The 19574-nt window shown below is 41.1% G+C and overlaps 1 protein-coding gene across 1 annotated transcript; it reads right to left on the bottom strand.

The window, feature by feature from the left end:
* Positions 1-6714: 6714 nt before the first annotated feature.
* Positions 6715-16294, bottom strand: LOC120025914 (serine/threonine-protein phosphatase 6 catalytic subunit). The gene is made up of 7 exons (XM_038970632.1): positions 16161-16294; positions 15257-15352; positions 14965-15030; positions 14701-14842; positions 9029-9108; positions 8710-8919; positions 6715-8251 (listed from the first exon to the last, which is right to left on the bottom strand). The coding sequence occupies exons 1-7, from the start codon at positions 16233-16235 to the stop codon at positions 8003-8005; spliced, it is 918 nt and encodes a 305-aa protein (XP_038826560.1). The 5' UTR covers positions 16236-16294; the 3' UTR covers positions 6715-8002.
* Between the last annotated feature and the right edge of the window lie 3280 nt (positions 16295-19574).

The raw sequence follows: 19574 nt of genomic DNA, 5'->3' as shown, positions 1-19574 counted from the left end.
AACACTCAGAGTAACGATAACTTTGGTATAATATATATATACACAAACATACATACACAAACAAGGTACCTGTACCGAGTCGATGTGCAGGTTTACGAGGTAATTGAGGTAGATACAGTATGTACAGACTGTTGAAGTCGGAAGTATACTTACACTTAGGTTGGAGTCATTAAAACTAGTTTTTCAACCACTCCACAAATTTCTTGTTTAACAAACTATAGTTTTGGCAAGTCGGTTAGGACATCTACTTTGTGCATGACAAGTCATTTTTCCAACAATTGTTTACAGACAGATTATTTCACTGTATCACAATTCCAGTGGGTCAGAAGTTTATGTACACTAAGTTGACTGTGCCTTTAAACAGCTTGGAAAATTCCAGAAAATGGTGTCATGGCTATAGAAGCTTCTGATAGGCTAATTGACATCATTTGAGACAATTGGAGGTGTACATGTGAATGTATTTCAAGGCCTACTTTCAAACTCAGTGCCTCTTTGCTTGACATCATGGGAAAATCAAAAGAAATCAGCCAAGACCTCAGAAAAAGAATTCCAAACACCTGAAGGTACCACGGTCATCTGTACAAACAATTGTACGCAAATAGAAACACCATGGGACCATGCAGCCGTCATACCGCTCAGGAAGGAGACGCGTTCTGTCTCCTAGAGATGAACGTACTTTGGTGCGAAAAGTGCAAATCAATCCCGGAACAGCAGCAAAAGACCTTGTGAAGATGCTGGAGGAAACCGGTACAAAAGTATCTATATCCACATAATCTGAAAGGCCACTCAGCAAGGAGGAAGCCACTGCTCCAAAACCACCATAAAAAAAAAAGCCAGACTACGGTTTGCAACTGCACATGGGGACAAAGATCGTACTTTTTGGAGAAATGTCCTCTAGTTTGATGAAACAAAAATTTAACTGTTTGGCCATAATGACCATCGTTATGTTTGGAGGAAAAGGGGGGAGACTTGCAAGGCGAAGAACACCATCCCAACCGTGAAGCACGGGGGTGGCAGCATCATGTTGTGGGGTTGCTTTGCTGCAGGAGGGACTGGTGCACTTCACAAAATAGATGGCATCATGAGGCAGGAAAATTATGTGGATATATTGAAGCAACATCAAGACATCAGTCAGGAAGTTAAAGCTTGGTCGCTAATGGGTCTTCCAAATGGACAATGACCCCAAGCATACTTCCAAAGTTGTGGCAAAATGGCTTAAGGACAACAAAGTCAAGATATTGGAGTGGCCATCACAAAGCCCTGACCTCAATCCTCTAGAAAATGCATGGGTAGAACTGAAAAAGCATGTGCGAGCAAGGAGGCCTACAAACCTGACTCAGTTACACCAGCTCTGTCAGGAGGAATGGGCCAAAATGTACCCAACTTATTGTGGGAAGCTTATGGAAGGCTACCCAAAATGTTTGACCCAAGATAAACAATTAAGGCAATGCTACCAAATACGAATTGTGTATGTAAACTTCTGACCCACTGAGAATGTGATGAAAGAAATAAAAGCTGAAATAAATCACTACTATTATGCTGACATTTCACATTCTTAAAATATAGTGGTGATCCTAACTGACCTAAAACAGGGACATTTTACTAGGATTAAATGTCAGGAATTGTGAAAAACTGAGTTTAAATGTATTTGACTATGGTGTATGTAAAACTTCCGACTTCAACTGTATATGCATGGGTAAAGTGACTAGGAACCAGAATATTTAAATAATCAACAGTAGCAGCAGCATATGTGATGAGTTAAAAGAGCAAAAAAGGTCAATGTGTAGCTACAGTGCCATCAGAAAAGTGCCACCCCTTGACTTTTTCCACAATTGGTTGTGTTACAGCCTGAATTTAAAATGGATTAGATTCAGATGTTTTTGTCACTTGCCTACACACAACTCATGTCAAAGTGGTATTATGTTGATCAAAATTGACAAATTAATAAAAAATGAAAAGCTTAAATGTCTTGAGTCAATTAGTGTATTCAACCCATTTGTTATGGCAAGTCTAAAAAAGTTCAGGAGTAAAAATGTGCTTAACAAGTCACATAATAAGTTGCATGAACTCACTCTGTGTGCAATTATAGTGTTTAGCATGATTGTTGAATAACTACCTAATCTCTGTACCCCACACATACAATTATCTGTCAGGTCCCTCAGTCGAGCAGCGAATTTCAAGCACAGATTCAACCACAAAGACCAGGAAGGTTTTCCAATGACTCAAAATGAAGGGCACCTATTGTGAGGTGGGTAAAAATCTAAATAAACAGACATTGAATATCCCTTAGAGCATGGTGAAGTTAATAATTACACTTTGAATGGTGTATCAATACACCCAGTCACTACAAAGAAACAGGTGTTTTTCTTAACTCAGTTGCCGGAGAGGAAGGAAACCTATCAGGGATTTCACCATGAGGCCAATGGTGCCTTTTAAACAGAGTTGAATGGCTTTGATGGGAGAAAAGTGAGGATGGATCAACAATGTAGTTACTCAACAATACTAACCTAAATGACAGAGTGAAAAGAATGAAGGCTGTACAGAATACACATATTCTAAAGCATGCATCCTGTTTGCCACAAGGCACTAAAGTAATACTGCAAAGAAATTGGCAAAGCAATTCACTTTTTGTCCTAAATACAACATGTTATGTTTGGGGCATATCCAAAACAACACAGTACCACTCTCCATATTTTCAAGCATAGTGGTGGCTGCATCATGTTATGTGTATGCAGTGGCGACACATCATTCAGGGCAGGTGGGGCAGAGCCCCACACCTTTAGGTAAAAACATATATTTTTTGCCTGTTTTTCTTGTTATTATGGCATTAATACGTGTCACATATCATTTTGCAAACAATGTAAAAAAAAAAAAAAAAAAAAAGTCTGAGTTAATAAAGCTGCGTACAAACCTGGTCTCATTTTTGCTTTCTTGAGTAAGGCAGCTCCAAAATGCAGGTGTTTCAGCCTAGCTCAGTGCTTTCTGTGGTGGTGGGGCTGGCCAGCAGAAAATATGGTGTGGCTTTGCTGGCATGCATCCCACCTTTTTTTTTTGCCACGTCAAGATTTACATGCTAAAATCACCATTGTGTGTATGCTTTTAATCGTTAAGGACTGGGGAGTTTTTCATAATATATATATATATTTTTTTACAATAAGCACATACGAAAACCTAGAGGAAAACCTGGTTCAGTCTGTTTTCCACCAGACACGGGTAGATTAATGAATCTTTCAGCAGGACAATAACCTAAAAAACAGGGCCAAATCTACAGTGCATTCGGAAAGTATTCAGACCCCTTGACTTTTTCCACATTTTATAGCGTTAAAGCCTTATTCTAAAATTGATGAAATAATTTTTTCTCTCATCAACCTACACACAATACCCCATAATGACAAAGCGAAAACAGGTTTTTAGTAATGTTAGCAAATGTTGAATTTTTTAAAATCAGAAATACCTTATTTACATAAGTATTCAGGCCCTTTGCATGAGCCTCATTATTGAGCTCAACTGCATCCTGTTTCCATTGATCATCCTTGAGATGTTTATACAATTTGATTGGAGTCCACCTGTGGTAAATTGATTGATTTGGAAAGGCACACACCTGTCTCTATAAGGTCCCACAGTTGGGTCCCACGTGCTTCTACACCTGCATTGCTTGCTGTTTGGGGTTTTAGGCTGGGTTTCTGTACAGCACTTTGAGATATCAGCTGATGTAAGAAGGGCTATATAAATACATTTGATAGTGCATGTCAGAGCAAAGCCTTGAGATTGAAGGAATTGTCCGTAGAGCGCGGAGACAGGATTGTATCGAGGCACAGATCTGGGGAAGGGTATCAAAACATTTCTGCACCATTGAAGGTCCCCAAGAATAGTGGCCTCCATTTTTAAATGGAAGAAGTTTGGAACCACTAAGACTCTTCCTAGAACTGGATGCCCAACCAAAGTGAGCAATCGGGGGAAAAGGGCCTTGGTCAGGGAGGTGACCAAGAACTCACTGTGGAGATGGGATAATCTTCCAGAAGGACAACAATCTCTGCAGCACTCCACCAATCAGGACTTTATGGTAGAGTGGCCAGACGGAAGCCACTCCTCAGTAAAAGGCATATGACAGCCCACTTGGAGTTAGCCAAAAGGCACCTAAAGGACTCTCAGACCATGAAAAACAAGGTTTCTTTGGCCTGAATGCCAAGTGTCACATCTGGAGAAAACCTGGCACCACTACAGTGAAGCTTCGGGGTGGCAGCATCATGCTGTGGGGAGGTTCTTTAGTGGCAGGGAATGGGAGACTAGTCAGGATCAAGGGAAAGTTCGGAGCAAAGTATAGCGAGATCCTTGATGAAAACCGGCTCCAGAGTGCTCAGGACCTCAGTCTGGGGTGAAAGTTCACCTTCCAACAGGACAACAACTCTAAGCACACAGCCAAGACAACGCAGGAGTGTCTTCGGGACAAGTCTCTGAATGTCCTTGAGTGGCCCAGCCAGAGCCCGGATTTGAACCCGATCAAACATCCGAGAAGAGACCTGAAAATAGCGGTGCAGCCACGCTCCCCATCCAACCTGACAGAGCTTGAGGATCTGCAGAGAAGAATGGGAGAAACTCCCCAAATACAGGTGTGCCAAGCTTGTAGCGTCATACACAAGAAGACTCGAGGCTGTAATCGCTGCCAAAAGGTGCTTCAACAAAGTACTGAGTAATACTTAAGTAAATGGGATATATATTTATTTTTTATACATTTGCCAACATTTCTAAAAAACAGTTATTGCTTTGTCATTATGGGGTATTGTGTGTATATCGATGAGAAAAAAAACGATTTAATCCATTTTAGAATAAGGCTGTAATGTAACAAAATGTGGAAAAGGTCAAGGGGTTTGAATACTTTCTGAATGCACTGTATTTGGTTAACTATTTAGCAGTGTTATTGCTTGGGGATAGAAGCTGTTCAGGGCAACTGTTTGTTCCAGACTTGGTGCATCGATACAGCTTGCCATACGGAAGCAGAAAGCAATGACAATTTCAGCATGTAAATCTGGGTGGGGCAAACTCAAAAGAAAATTGATGCATGCCAGCAAAGCCACTACACAACACTAAACAATACATTCATTGCACTATAGCGGTGACAAATGCTGCCCACACTGTTAGGACCTACATAAAGCTGTCCCAACAGAAGAGCTTTCTTTTCAGCACCACAGAGTGAATCCTTGTCTGGCAGCGAAACAGTTCATTCAGCCTCATTTACTGTCTTAAAAAAAAACATGGCTGACTTGCTTAAACAAATGTGGTTTCTACTAACAATTCAGATGTACAAACTATGGCATAAGGGGACGACGAGCGGATAAGAGACAATCCGTATTTTCGATTGACAATGAGCGAGCTAGGACGGACGTAGTCAATATAACTATTAGTTCAGCACTTTTGAAATATACAGCGACACAATTCAGAACATGGGCCGTTCTTACAGTATTCTCCCTGTACACCAAGTCAGAACCGTAGGATAAATAAAGGGGGCATATAAGCAATGAAAGCACTTACAATATTTTATGATTACATTTCTCTAAAACAGGCTATAGGCTACATGTGCACCACCAACCAAGTCAGAACAGTAGGCTAGGTTATGAGGGGGAAAGGGACCAAATTATTAGGGTGAGGCACATGGGTTACTAACAGCTTACTACACAACATACACTTAGTATTACTTTCTTAGCTACAGAATACATATCTCCCTGGCATATTACATCATTTATGCAGCAGCAAGACATTTTTGGACTCACCTCACTGGAACAGGAATGTGGCGCAGCGGTCATTCTGGGCAAATTTTGTCAAACTGTCATCAGTCTGGCATTCTCTGGACTTATGGTGCTTTCAAGACAACTGGGAACTTGATGGCAGGGATCTAGTGAGCTCCCTGCCCCAGTGATGTACTTGGCCATACGCACTACCCTCTAGTCCCTTGCAGTCAGATGCCAAGTAGTTGACATACCAAGTGGTGATGCAGCCAGTCAAGATGCTCTCAGTGGTGCAGCTGCAGAATTTGAGGATCTGAGGGCCCATGGCAAATCTTTTCAGCCTCCAGAGATGGAAGGGGCGTTGTCGTGCCCTCTTCATGACCGTGTTGATGTGTCTGGACCATGATAGATCCTTAGTGATGTGGACACGGATTTCAGTTTCACTGCTTTAAAATCACCGGCCACAAAAAGCACCGCCTCTGGGTGTGCATTTTCTTGTTTGCTTATGGCCCTATATAGCTCGTTGAGTGCGGTCTTAGTGACAGCATCGGTTTGGTGGTGGTAAATGGACAGCTACAAAAAAATAGATGAAAACTCTCATGGTAAATAATATGGTCTGCAGCTTATCATGAGGTTTGGTAACACAAGCAAGCAAAAACAGAGACTTACTTAATATTAGAGATCATACACCAGTTGGTTAACAAAGAGACAGACCCCCCATCTTACCTAAGGATGCTGACCGGTCTTGACAATGCATGGAAAAGCCAGCAGTATATTATCCATGTTCTTGTTCAGCCAAAACTCCATGAAACATAGAATATTAAAGTTCTTCAGGTCCCGTCGATAGAATAGTCTCAAACGGAGCTCATCCAGTTTGTTCTCTAGTGACTGGCGGTTTATTTGCACACCAACGTAGTCTAGTCAGGATGCCAACTGGTCTGCCACAAATGCAGCAACCACCGTTGGATATTTTAACAAAATAAACAGGTACTTAAGTTAAAGGCTTTTTATTTTCAATTGGTAGGTTGATTGCGGTCTACAACAATAAAATACAACAAATCAGAAAAAAATAGGAAAAATAATCAATACAATTATTTGAATGTACAAAAGCCTAATCGCCCACTCAGTCCCCAAGACTTATCCCCTCCCCAATCACCCTGATCTGGTTTAAAAAACAACAGCAGCATACTTAAGTTGCTGTCTTCGGTGGAAATAATATCTGTGAAGATAGTACGGCATGAGGATAAAACTGTTTTCTTCTATAGATTACAGCTGAGAGTCCATAGTATCAGATCTGACATGCCTTTAGCGTAATTGCAATATCGACCCAGTTGGAACGATAAAACTCACACATCACTGAATTCCATTCAATAGTTAACATGGAATTCTGAGACAGTGCAATTCAAGGAATTCAATCCGTGACAGCATTTGATAATATCCCTATAAAGAAGCAGAGTAGATGAATGACCGTTGAATGTGCACAAAGCTGCAAAACATATTCATACAAATACACTGTTGGCTACAATTACATTTAATAGGAACAGCGTGTCCCATTTACTCACATCAAATAGAATTTGAGGGAGTAGAAATTAAAATCAGGAGTATTGGGGTGAAGTATAAAGATAGGGCTTCAATTGAAATGAAGGGCCAACAGTACTATTGAGTCAATTCATCCAATGCAACAATGTTAATCTACAAAAACAAATATGCATTTGGCAACATCAAATACTATCAAGGGAATGAGGCAGGACTGAGATGGGATATTTCAAGAAAGAAAATGTTCAATAAAACAAATAGAGAAATGCAAGTCCCGTTGGGAGAAGCTGGGGGGGGGGGGGGGGGGGGTAGTTGTCAGTGGGGACAATAGCCCAGTCCCAAAACCACTAACCCTTTGCAGATGACAACAAACCAGATAGGTTTAAGAAATATAGATAGATCCCCTAAACATATTACAAGATTCAGTCCAGAAGCATCTATCACTTAGGTTTTTGCAGATCAAAAGGGATGAGACTGATGTAAAGTAAACAAATTAGTGACAGCTCAACCTTTCAATGAGGCTTAGGGGAGCTTACATCATGTTGCTTATACACATCTCATTCCTTCAGATCTGTAAACACTGAAGGGGTAAGAGCTATGGTTAGTTCTGGACCAGACCAAGGTGAAGCCATTGTATTGTCATTTCTTAGTTACACCTATCCACTTCCTTAAGACTGCAAACGGGAATTGGTAGAGGGAAAGAGGCAACGGGCTATTTTTGGGGTGAACAAAATGGCTCGTGATTAGAGGAAGTAAGGTGTTGTTGTTCTGGGAGGGATGACCCGCTCCGAGTCGGGCACGGCGCGGAACAGCTTGGGCTCCCGGGTGTTCACGTCTTTGAAGACCATGATGGAGGCAATGTTTCCACAGCGGTAACAGTAGTTGGGCGCAGACCACACTGTCACCAGCTTCTCGTCAAACATGAACTTGTAGCCCTCGTGGACCAGCTGGTGTGCACGGCAAATCAGCTTCAGATTATTGATGTGAACAAACTGAAATGGGTCAAACAGAACCACAGATGAGCTCAGTATTCAACATAGGAGGTCTCTCTTTCAAATTGAAAAAGAAAAAAGACACAAAAATGCACAAAAATTGGGCAGCAGGGATCTTGATCCAGGAGGGGATTGTTTGTCTCTGCTGTAACCAAGAAGCTTGATCTTACAAGCTAGCCACTTAGCTAGCAAGTTAGAGAACCAAATGCATAACTGGAGCCCTGAACTGGAGATCATTTATTTGGCACATCTTAGATAGTTAACTTATATTTATAAGCAGTGGCATAGCATGCAAACCCCTGGCATTTTTACTGTATTGAAAATCATACCTTTGGTATTTCAAAATATCCCGGTATACTGTATATACCACCCAAGCCTACCGTCTAGGTCTATGCATATCATCATTATAAGCTGTAGTAGTTAGCCCTCTACTCAGGACAACAATTTGATGCGTTTACCTCATTAGTGACCTTGGCGCCAAACAGCCAGCCAGCACCTCGCGGACTGATGGCCCAGGTGTCCACATCCTCTGGGTCCGACCACACCAGGTCACAGAAGGCCCCCTTGTGGGGAATCTCTTGGTTGCGCTCGATTGTGCGGATCTGGTCCAGGGTCTTGATGTCAGGTGAAAGACCCCCATGCACACAAAGGACCTGCTCGTCTATCAACTGTGGTAAGAAACTCTGTAAGTGATTGATTCATATGTGTGGGAAAATGTAAGATAGATAAAGCACATGCATTCAAAGAAGTGTGAACGGTCATGGTGATTGGACTTACAGCCGCTACTGTTAGCATGTCAAACACTTTAGTGCAGTATCGCCACGCATTTGCATTCCCATATTTAGTTTGGCACTCATCTGCAAAAAATAACAAGTTAAAATTCTAGAACACTTTACAAAATCTGGCAGCACTTATTATTTTTATTTTTACACTGAACGAAACTATAAACGCAACATGCAACAATTTCAAAACTTTAACTAAGTTACAGTTCCCATGTATGGGTTCCCTAGTGGCACAGAGGTCTAAGGCACTGCATATCAGCGCTAGAGGCGTCACTACAGACCCTGGTTCGATTCCAGGCTGTGTCACAACTGGCCGTGATTGGGAGTCCCATAGGGCGGCACACAATTTAACCAGCATTGTCCGGGTTAGGGTTTGGCTGGGGTAGGCCGTCATTGTAAATAAGAATTTGTTCTTAACTGACTTGCCTAGTTAAATAAAGGTTAAATAAGGAAATAAGAAAATTGAAATAAATGAATTAGACCCTAATCTATGGATTTCACATGACTGGGAATACTGATATGCATCTATTGGTCACAGATACCTTCTTTTTTTTTTAAAGTTGGGGCTGGGATCAGAAAACCAGTCAGTATCTGGTGTGACCACCATTTGCCTCATACAGTGCAAAACATCTCCTTCGCATCGAGTTGATCAGTCTGTTGATTGTGGCCTGTGGAATGTTGTCCCACTCTTTTTCAATGGCTATGTGAAGTTGCTGGATATTGGCGGAAACTGACACACGCTGTGGTACAGATTGATCCAGATCATCCCAAACATGCTCAATGGGTGACATGTCGGGTGAGTACGCAGGCCATGTAAGAAATCCAAGAATTGCAGGGTTCGTACAGACAGTGGCAAATCAAATTCAAGTACTTTTTCAAGCACTAATATTTTCAAGGACAATCATTTTGTAATACTTAATGTTATAGAATTGTTTCTAGCCACCACCAGATGGCAGTATATCGCCAAAACCGCATAAAAAAAAAAAACTACCGTAGTATTCATCACTACCTTATAAGTTCTACTCAATAATACGCTGTTTCACTACTTATTTACTCAATACGTGAGTGGTAAGTCAGTACTGATTATTTTGTTATCTGAGTAGTGACGAATCTACATTTGCCCGGCATTTTAGCCATCGATGTGAGGTTTGGCGGCGCCCAATCAAATCAAATTTGAATAGTCACATGCGCCAAATACAACCTTAGTGAAATGCTTACTTAAAAGCTCTTAACCAATAATGCAGTTTAAAAAAACACAGATAAGAATAATACAAATTAAAAAAGGAACAAGTACTTAAAGAACAGCAGTAAAATAACAATAGCGAGACTATATACAGGGTGGTGCCGGTACAGAGTCAATGTGCGGGGGCACCGGTTAGTTGAGGTAATATGTACATATAGGAAGAGTTAATAAAGTGACTATGCCTAGAGGATAACAACAGAGAGTAGCAGTGGTGTAAAAGAGGGGGAGAGGTGGGGCAATGCAAATAGTCTGGGTAGCCATTTGATTAGGTGTTCAGGAGTCTTATGGCTTAAGGGTAGAACCTGTTTAGAAGCCTCTTGGACCTAGACTTGGCGCTTCGGTACCGCTTACCGTGCGGTTGCAAAGAGAATAGTCTATGACTAGGGTGGCTGGAGTCTGACAATTTTTAGATCCTTCCTCGGACACTGCCTGGTATAGAGGTCCTGGATGGCAGGAAGCTTGGCCCCAGTTATGTACTGGGCCGTTCGCGCTACCCTCTGTAGTGCCTTGCGGTCGGAGGCCGGGCAGTTGCCATACCAGGCAGTGATGCAACCAGTCAGGATGCGCTTGATGGTGCAGCTGTAGAACCTTTTGAGGATCTCAGGACCCATGCCAAGTCATTTCAGTCTCCTGAGGGGGAATAGGTTTTGTTGTGCCCTCTTTCACAACTGTCTTGGTGTGCTTGGACCATGTTAGTTTGTTGGTGATGTGGACACCAAGGAACTTGAAGCTCTCAACCTGCTCCACTGCAGCCCCGTTGATGAGATGCTTGGTCCTCGTTTTTCCTGTAGTCCACAATCATCTCCTTTGTCTTGATCATGTTGAGGGAGAGGTTGTTGTTCTGGCACCACACGGCCAGGTCTCTGACCTCCTCCCTATAGGATGTCTCGTCGATGTCAGTGGTCAGGCCTACCACTGTTGTGTCATAGGCAAACTTAATGATGGTGTTGGAGTCGTGCCTAGCCGTGCAGTCATGAGTGAACAGGGAGTACAGGAAGGGACTGAGCACACACCCCTGAGGGGCCCCCGTGTTGAGGATCAGTGTGGCGGATGTGTTGTTACCTACCTTTACCACCTGGGAGCAGCCCGTCAGGAAGTCCAGGATCCAGTTGCAGAGGGAGATGTTTAGTCCCAGGGTCCTTATTGATGAGCTTTGAGGGCACTATGGTGTTGAACGCTGAGCTGTAGTCAATGAATAGCATTCTCACATAGGTGTTCCTTTTGTCCAGGTGGGAAAGGGCAGTGTGGAGTGCATTAGAGATTGCATCATCTGTGGATCTGTTAGGGCGTAATGCAAATTGGAGTGGGTCTAGGGTTTCTGGGATGATGGTGTTGATGTGAGGCATGATCAGCCTTTCAAAGCACTTCATGGCTACAGACGTGAGTGCTACGGGTCGGTAGTCATTTAGGCAGGTTACCTTAGTGTTATTGGGCACAGGCACTACATGCTTAAAACATGTTGGTATTATGGACTCGGACAGGGAGAGATTAAAAATGTCAGTGAAGACACTTGCCAGTTGGTCAGCGCATGCTTGCAGTACACGGTCTGGCAATCCATCTGGACCTGCGGCCTTGTGAATGTTGACCTGTCTAAAGGTCTTACTCACACCGGCTGCGGAGAGCGTGATTACACAGTCTTCCGGAACAGCTGGTGCTCTCATGCATGTTTCAGTGTTATTTGCCTCGAAGCGAGCATAGCTCGTCTGGTAGGCTCGTGTCACTGGGCAGCTCTCGGCTGTGCTTCCCTTTGTAGTCTGTAATGGTTTGCAAGCCCTGCCACATTCGACGAGCGTCAGAGCTGGTGTAGTACGATTCGATCTTAGTCCTGTATTGACGCTTTGCCTGTTTGATGGTTTGTCAGAGGGCATAGCGGCATTTCTTATAAGCATCCCGCTAGAGTCCCGCTCCTTGAAAGCTCAGTGTGGATGTTGCCTGTAATCCATGGCTTCTGGTTGGGGTATGTACGTACGGTCACTGTGGGGACGACGTCATAGATGCACTTATTGATTAAGCCAATGACTGATGCGGTGTACTCCTCAATGCCATCAGAGGAATCCCGGAACATATTCCAGTCTGTGCTAGCATAACAGTCCTGTAGCTTAGCATCTGCTTCACCTGACCACTTTTTTTATTGATCTAGACTGGTGCTTCCCGCTTTAATTTTTGCTTGTGAGCAGGAATCAGGAGGATAGAATTATGGTCAGATTTGCCAAATGGAGGGCATGGGAGAGCTTTGAACGTGTGTCTGTGTGTGGAGTAAAGGTGGTCCAGAGTTTTTGTCCCCTCTGGTTGCACATTTAACATGCTGATAGAAATTTGGTAAAACGGATTTAAGTTTCCCTGCATTAAAGTCCTCGGCTACTAGGAGTGCCGCCTCTGGGTGCGCATTTTCTTGTTTGCTTATGGTGGAATACAGCTCATTCAATGTTGTCTTAGTGCCAGCCTCTGACTGTGGTGGTATGTAAACAGCTATGAAAAATAGATGAAAACGCTCTAGGTAGATCATGTGGTCTACAGCTTATCATGAGATACTCTACCTCAGGAGAGCAATAGCTCGAGACTTCCTTAAATATCGTGCATCAGCTGTTATTTACAAAAATACATAGCCTTCCGCCCCTTGTCTTACCAGACGCCGCTGTTCTATCCTGCCGTTACAGCGTATAACCAGCCAGCTGTATGTTGATGGTGTCGTCATTCAGCCACGACTCTGTGAAGCTTAAGATATTGCTGTTTTGAATGTCCCGTTGGTAGCTTAATCTTGCGCGTAGGTCATCCGTTTTATTCTCCAAAGATTGCACATTTGCTAGCAGAATGGAAGGAAGTGGGGGTTTATTCGATTGCCTACGAATTCTCAGAAGGCAGCCCGCCCCTTTTTCTCCACCTCCTCTTCATGCAAATCACGGGGATCTGGGCCTGTCCCCGAGAAAGGAGTATATCATTTGCGTCTGGCGCGTCAGACTCGAGACGATACCGGCAACATTATGTACAAAATAAGTATATCATTTTTATTTATTTTTAAACAAAGCCATTTGCCCGAATTAGAATTAGCAAAACCAATACATTTTTCTAATATTTTTCATAAATGTAATTGATCATTATCTGTTCTCATCATTTTAATACCAATTTTAATACCAACTCAAGTACCAACTTGAGAAAATATCTGAGTACTTGAATTTCAGAATGCCAAATTCACATACTTTAAGCACCTCAAGCTCCTTTTGCGAACCCTGGAATTGTGTACAGATCCTTGCGACATGGGACCGTGCATTATCATGATAAAACATGTGATGGCGGCGGATGAATGGCACGACAATGGCCTCAGGATCTCGTAACCGTATGTCTGGGCATTCAAATTGGCATTGATAAAATGCAATTGTGTTTGTTGTCCGTTGCTTATGCCTGCCGCTGCCATAACCACAACGCCACCATGGGGCACGCTGTTCACAATGTTGACATCCGCAAACAGCTCGTCCACACGACACCATCTTCTGCCTGGTACAATTGAAACCGGGATTCATCCGTGAAGAGCACACTTCTCCAGCGTGCCAGTGGCCATCGAAGGTGAGCATTTGCCCACTGAAGTCGATTACAACACCGAACCACAGTCAGGTCAAGACCCTGGTCTCAGAAGAGCACGCGGATGAGCTTCCCTGAGATGGTTTCTGACAGTTTGTGTAGAAATTCTTCCATTGTGCAAACCCACAGTTTTATCAGCTGTCTGGGTGGCTGGTCTCAGACGACCCCGCAAGTGAAGAAGCCAGATGTGGAGGTCCTGGGCTTGCGTGGTTACACGTGCTCTGCGGTCGTGAGGCCGGTTGAAAGTACTGCCAAATTCTCTAAAATTACATTGGAGGCGCTTTATATTAAAGAAAGTAACATTCAATTCTCTGGCAAAAGCTCTGGTGGACATTCCTGCAGTCAACATACCAATTGCACACTCCCTCAAAACTTGAGACATCTGTGGCATTGTTTTGTGAGACAAAACTGCACATTTTAAAGTGGCCTTTCATTGTCCCCAACCCAAGCTGCACCCGTGTAATGATCATCGTGTAATGATCATGCTGTTTAATCAGCTTCCTGAGATGCAACACCTGTCTGGTAGATTGTCTTGGCAAAGGAGAAATGCTCACTTTGATAGAAATAAGCTTTTTGGACATATGAAGAATTTCTGGAATCGTTTATTTTAGCTCATGAAACCAACACTTGACATGTTGCGTGTATATTTTTGTTCAGTATACTTTAATCTCAAGGTTAAATGGTAATTACACCATAATAACCTAGAAATTCAGCTACTTGTTTGCTTCTTGGTACCAGGTTAGTTACCAATTGTCCCAATAACTATGGCACGAGAACCTACAAGTATACATATGGTCTTATGTGTTGTTAGAGTTGATGTGCCCCCAGCAATTAGGCATGTTGCTCACCGTAAAAGCCGTACACCTGTGTTATCTGCCTGCTTTCGTGATTTCCTCGTAGAAGCGTGATGCGGTCCGGCCACTTGGCTTTTAAGGCTAGCAGGTACGTGAATGTCTCCAAGCTGTAGTATCCCCTGTCCACAAAGTCTCCCTGGACAAAACAGACAGGCATTGACCAGGGTTCAGATCAATCGCAAGTCAGATCCAGCTTATGTTCTAAATTCCATTTTTGTTACAGCAGACCATAACAATATAATACAACTTCACACTTACCATAAAAATGTAGTTTGTGTCTGGAACTTGTCCGCCAGTTCTGAAGAGTTCACATAGGTCATAAAACTGCAGACAGTGTTCAGAAAGAGAATTTCACATTTACTATAAAAAATTGGGATATTCAGAATGCGCATACTAGATAGATTTGTTTGATCATTTAAAACAATACAACCACACATTGGGATAATGCATTTAAAATCATGGACGATGATTTTTAATGTAGAATCAAAACAAAAAAAGTAAGAGAACCAATTCATTTGGGGATGGTATCAAAAAGAACATTGGATAATACCTGGCCATGAATGTCTCCACAAACAGTGACTGGAGTAGATACTGGTTGAACATTTGATTCCTCGAGTAGCAAATCACATACATAGTCACATAATCTCTGAGAGGGATGAGACATGACAAAATTATTAGGCTGCATAATAAGGTTTGCACACTGGACCTGCTGCTATTTCTAAACGACCAATTTTCGAATATTTGGCCATATCAGCAGAAACCCTCTCTAAATGGGAGGCATCTTCACAGGTATCCAGGTTTCTCAACTCCACGATCACATCAATGGACCAGATGTACATATCGTGGAGTTGATCAACCCAGCTTCTTCACATGTTATTTGTTAAACCTAGATTTGTAATGGTAGTTAGCTACAACTTCCCGGGCCCTGATTGATACGTCTAACATTAGCTAACCAATATTGAAATAACGTTGTGGTTTCAGGTCACAACGTTACGTTTTCGAAAGACACCAATATTTGCTCTGTACTATACTAAGCTGGCTAGCTGACTATAAATGTATGTGCTGAAAGCTAGTATCCTTCCTATATAGTCATCTGCTACAGAGTTAACGCGTTAGCCTGTTAGTTCACAAACCATGGCTAGCCCACGAACGTTAGCTACCGTTAACGTTAGTCATATGCATACCTAGTTCACAGGTCTAAATAGTTAGCAAGATATCTAATAGCAAGAATATACATATATTCTATCGTGATTATCCCAAGGTTTGACGTGTTCGGCTAACAGGCAAGCTACTGTACTGGCTAACGTTAGCTGCCTTCATTTAGCTGAAGAAGGAAATCATGCTAGCTTAGCCAGCCATATTGATGTCGCAATGTGATTGATATAGCCAGAGCGAATGTACTAACATATGGGTATTGGTTAAGTACACGAATAAAAAATAATATTCATGCTCACCTTTAAGTCGTTTTCTGGTAAATATTTGCACTGTCTTGCAATCTCAACATACTTATCCAAGTCTAACGGCGCCATTTTAAAAACAAGAACTTCAGACAAATAGGAAGTATATGCGCATCTCGAGCAATGGGCCAGGGTTCCGGTCTAAAGCACGGTTTCGACTGCTCCTACAGTTTTGTTTCGGCACTGCAGTTTAATTGACGCCCGGCCCAGAAATACAATTTCCAAAGACGGTCACATAGAGATGTCAGATTAGAAAATTCGTAATAAGACACTTTAGTCATCACCTGTGTGCACAAATCATCCATTGAATTATTCAAATAATTGTCGCTGAGGCCGACTTTTTTTTTTTTTTTTTTTTTTTGGGGTGGATCAGCTTAATATTGCGGAAAGAATGTTGCTTCCAATGTAATTGTCTGCATCATTTCCAATCCCCCATATTTTTTTGGGTAAATATATATATCCATACACGCATGCATACATATATACATATATACATACACATACCTATATAGACATACATACTTTTTTAAAGAATATACCTTTATTATTATTCCCCGCAACCCTACCACCGCTCCCCCAATTGGAGTAAACTAATAAACACTTCTGCTTTTACCTTCAATTTATACATCTTATACCTATTTTACAGACACAGACTACTTTATAATAGTTCTCTCTTGTTTGTTCTTAGTCCTTCCTCTATTTCTGTTGTCCATCCAATTTTATTTCCACTTGTAACTGTGCTATTTCACAAAAGCTCCGCACCTATACACATTTCACAGATCCCGTATGCCCTACATTGTTTATCTTGTTATTAGTCCCACCCTTCAGTTCCACTCAACCCTTCCCATCTATCTTCCAACATCATCCATTTCGGATTTTTATTTGCCATATATTTTTCAACTGTGCTGTGATGCTTCACAAAAGATTTGAACCTTCCTATTCTCATAGCTTCTACAGATTGTAAATTAAAAATAAACATTTTTGCTAAAATAATTATTATATTATTGATTGATTGACTATGGCTTTTCAAATCCCCCAGTATTGCTATCTGTAGCGTTAGTTCTAGGCAAATGTTGCAATTCTTCAGCCATTCCTGGACCTGTGACCAAAAACGAGCTACATATGGACAATACCAAAATAAATGATCTAATGACTCTGCCTCCTCACAACAGAATCTGCAGAGCTGGGAAGATTGTATACCCCATATATATAACATTCTATTAGTTGCAAGAATTTTGTACAGTAATTTAAATTGAAAAATTCGAAGTTTTGAATCCGGCGTTGTTTTGCGTATCAATTCATAAACCATGTGCCATGGAATGGGTACATCGAAAATCTCTTCCCAACTATTTTGCAATTTATATGGCACAGCTGTCAGTTTTTTGGTCCTTAAATGAAATTGGTATATGTTTTTATTTATCACACTTTTCTTTAACCATTTATGTTCTTTAATACAGGGCCGACATACAAGTTCCTTACTTTTTTCCCCTTCTACTTGCCTCTTCCATTTTTGTGGTAATGCTGCAATTAATTGGTTGTAATTTTGGGTAGAGCAGACATTTCCATATGTCTGTGTTAGCTGCATGTGTGACATAACTCCACCAGTCCTATTTATGATATCATTCACAAAAATTATACCTTTTTTAAACATTTCTTCGATAAATACAGTTTTTTTATCAATTACTATATTTGAATTTAACCACAATATTTGTTGTACTATTTGTTCCGTCCTTTCAGGTGGATTAAACTGAAATTGCAACCAACTTTCTAAGGCTTGTTTAAAAAATAAGGATATTTTGGAGATTATTTCCTTTTCAAACAACCGAAAGTGAGCAGGTGTAATCTGAATAAAGGGAAAAAGGCCCTTCTTGAACATAGGATGAGACATTCGTACCAATTTACTAGAGAACCAGTTTGGATTTAAGTATAACTTTTGTATGACTGATGCCTTTAGTGAGAGGTCTAATGCTTTAATATTTAATAATTTCTGCCCTCCGAATTCATATTCGTTATATAAATAGGCCCTTTTAATTTTATCTGGCTTGCCGTTCCAAATAAAATGGAATATTTTTTGTTCATATAATTTAAAAAGCAGGTCACTAGGTGTAGGCAAAACCATAAGCAAATAGGTTAACTGTGATATGACTAAAGAGTTAATCAGGGTGATTTTTCCACAAATAGACAAGTATTTTCCTTTCCATGGTAGCAAGATCTTATCTATTTTTGCTAACTTTCTATAAAAATTTATTGGAGTGAGATCATTTCTTTCTTTTGGGATTTTTATACCGAGTATGTCCACATCTCCGTCAGACCATTTAATTGGTAAACTACATGGCAATATAAAATGTGTATTTTTTAGTGATCCAATACGTAATATGGTACATTTATCATAATTTGGTTTTAATCCAGAGAGGATAGCAAAGGTATCTAGATCCTCTATGAGGCCGTGGAGAGACTCTAGTTGTGGTTTTAAAAGAAAACATGAATCATCAGCGTACAATGACACCTTAGTTTTTAAGCCACGGATTTCTAATCCATTAATATTAATGTTTGATCTAATTTTAACAGCTAACATTTCGATGGCAATAATAAATAGATATGCCGATAGTGGACAACCTTGTTTTACTCCTCTAGATAGTTTAAAACTTTCTGAGATGTAGCCATTATTTACTATTTTACACCTAGGGTTACTATACATAATTTTAACCCATTTTATAAGAGATTCCCCAAAATTGAAATATTCTAGGCATTTATATATAAACTCCAGTCGTACTTTATCAAAAGCCTTTTCAAAATCAGCTATGAAAACCAGACCTGGTGTCCCCGATATTTCATAGTGTTCTATTGTTTCCAGTACTTGCCTTATATTATCTCCAATGTATCGTCCATGTAAAAAACCTGTCTGATTAGGATGAATAATATCTGACAAAACTTTTTTTATTCTATGCGCCAAGCATTTTGCTAGGATTTTTGCATCACAACACTGAAGTGTAAGAGGTCTCCAATTTTTTAATTGGACTGGATCTTTATATATACCACTTGGGTCCTGTTTCAGTAATAACGATATCAGACCTTCTTGTTGCGTGTCTGATAATCTACCATTTATATAGGAGTGGTTAAAACAAGCTAATAATGGTCCTTTGAGTATATCAAAAAAAGTTTTGTATACTTCCACTGGTATGCCATCCAGCCCTGGAGTTTTCCCATCCTTAAAGGCCCCAATTGCATCAAGCAGTTCCTCCTCTGTAATTTGGCCTTCACATGAGTCTTTCTGTACAGATGTTAATTTTACATTATTAATAGGAAAAAAATCCATACAATTAGTTTCAGTTAGTGGAGATGGAGGAGCCTGAAACGAAAACATATTCTTAAAGTACTTTACTTCCTCTTTCAAAATATCATTTGGTGAAT

The sequence above is a fragment of the Salvelinus namaycush genome, chromosome 31 (assembly GCF_016432855.1).
Source record: "Salvelinus namaycush isolate Seneca chromosome 31, SaNama_1.0, whole genome shotgun sequence".
In the NCBI taxonomy this organism is placed as follows: Eukaryota; Metazoa; Chordata; class Actinopteri; order Salmoniformes; family Salmonidae; genus Salvelinus; species Salvelinus namaycush.
This window is presented reverse-complemented; position numbering and strand designations above follow the sequence as displayed.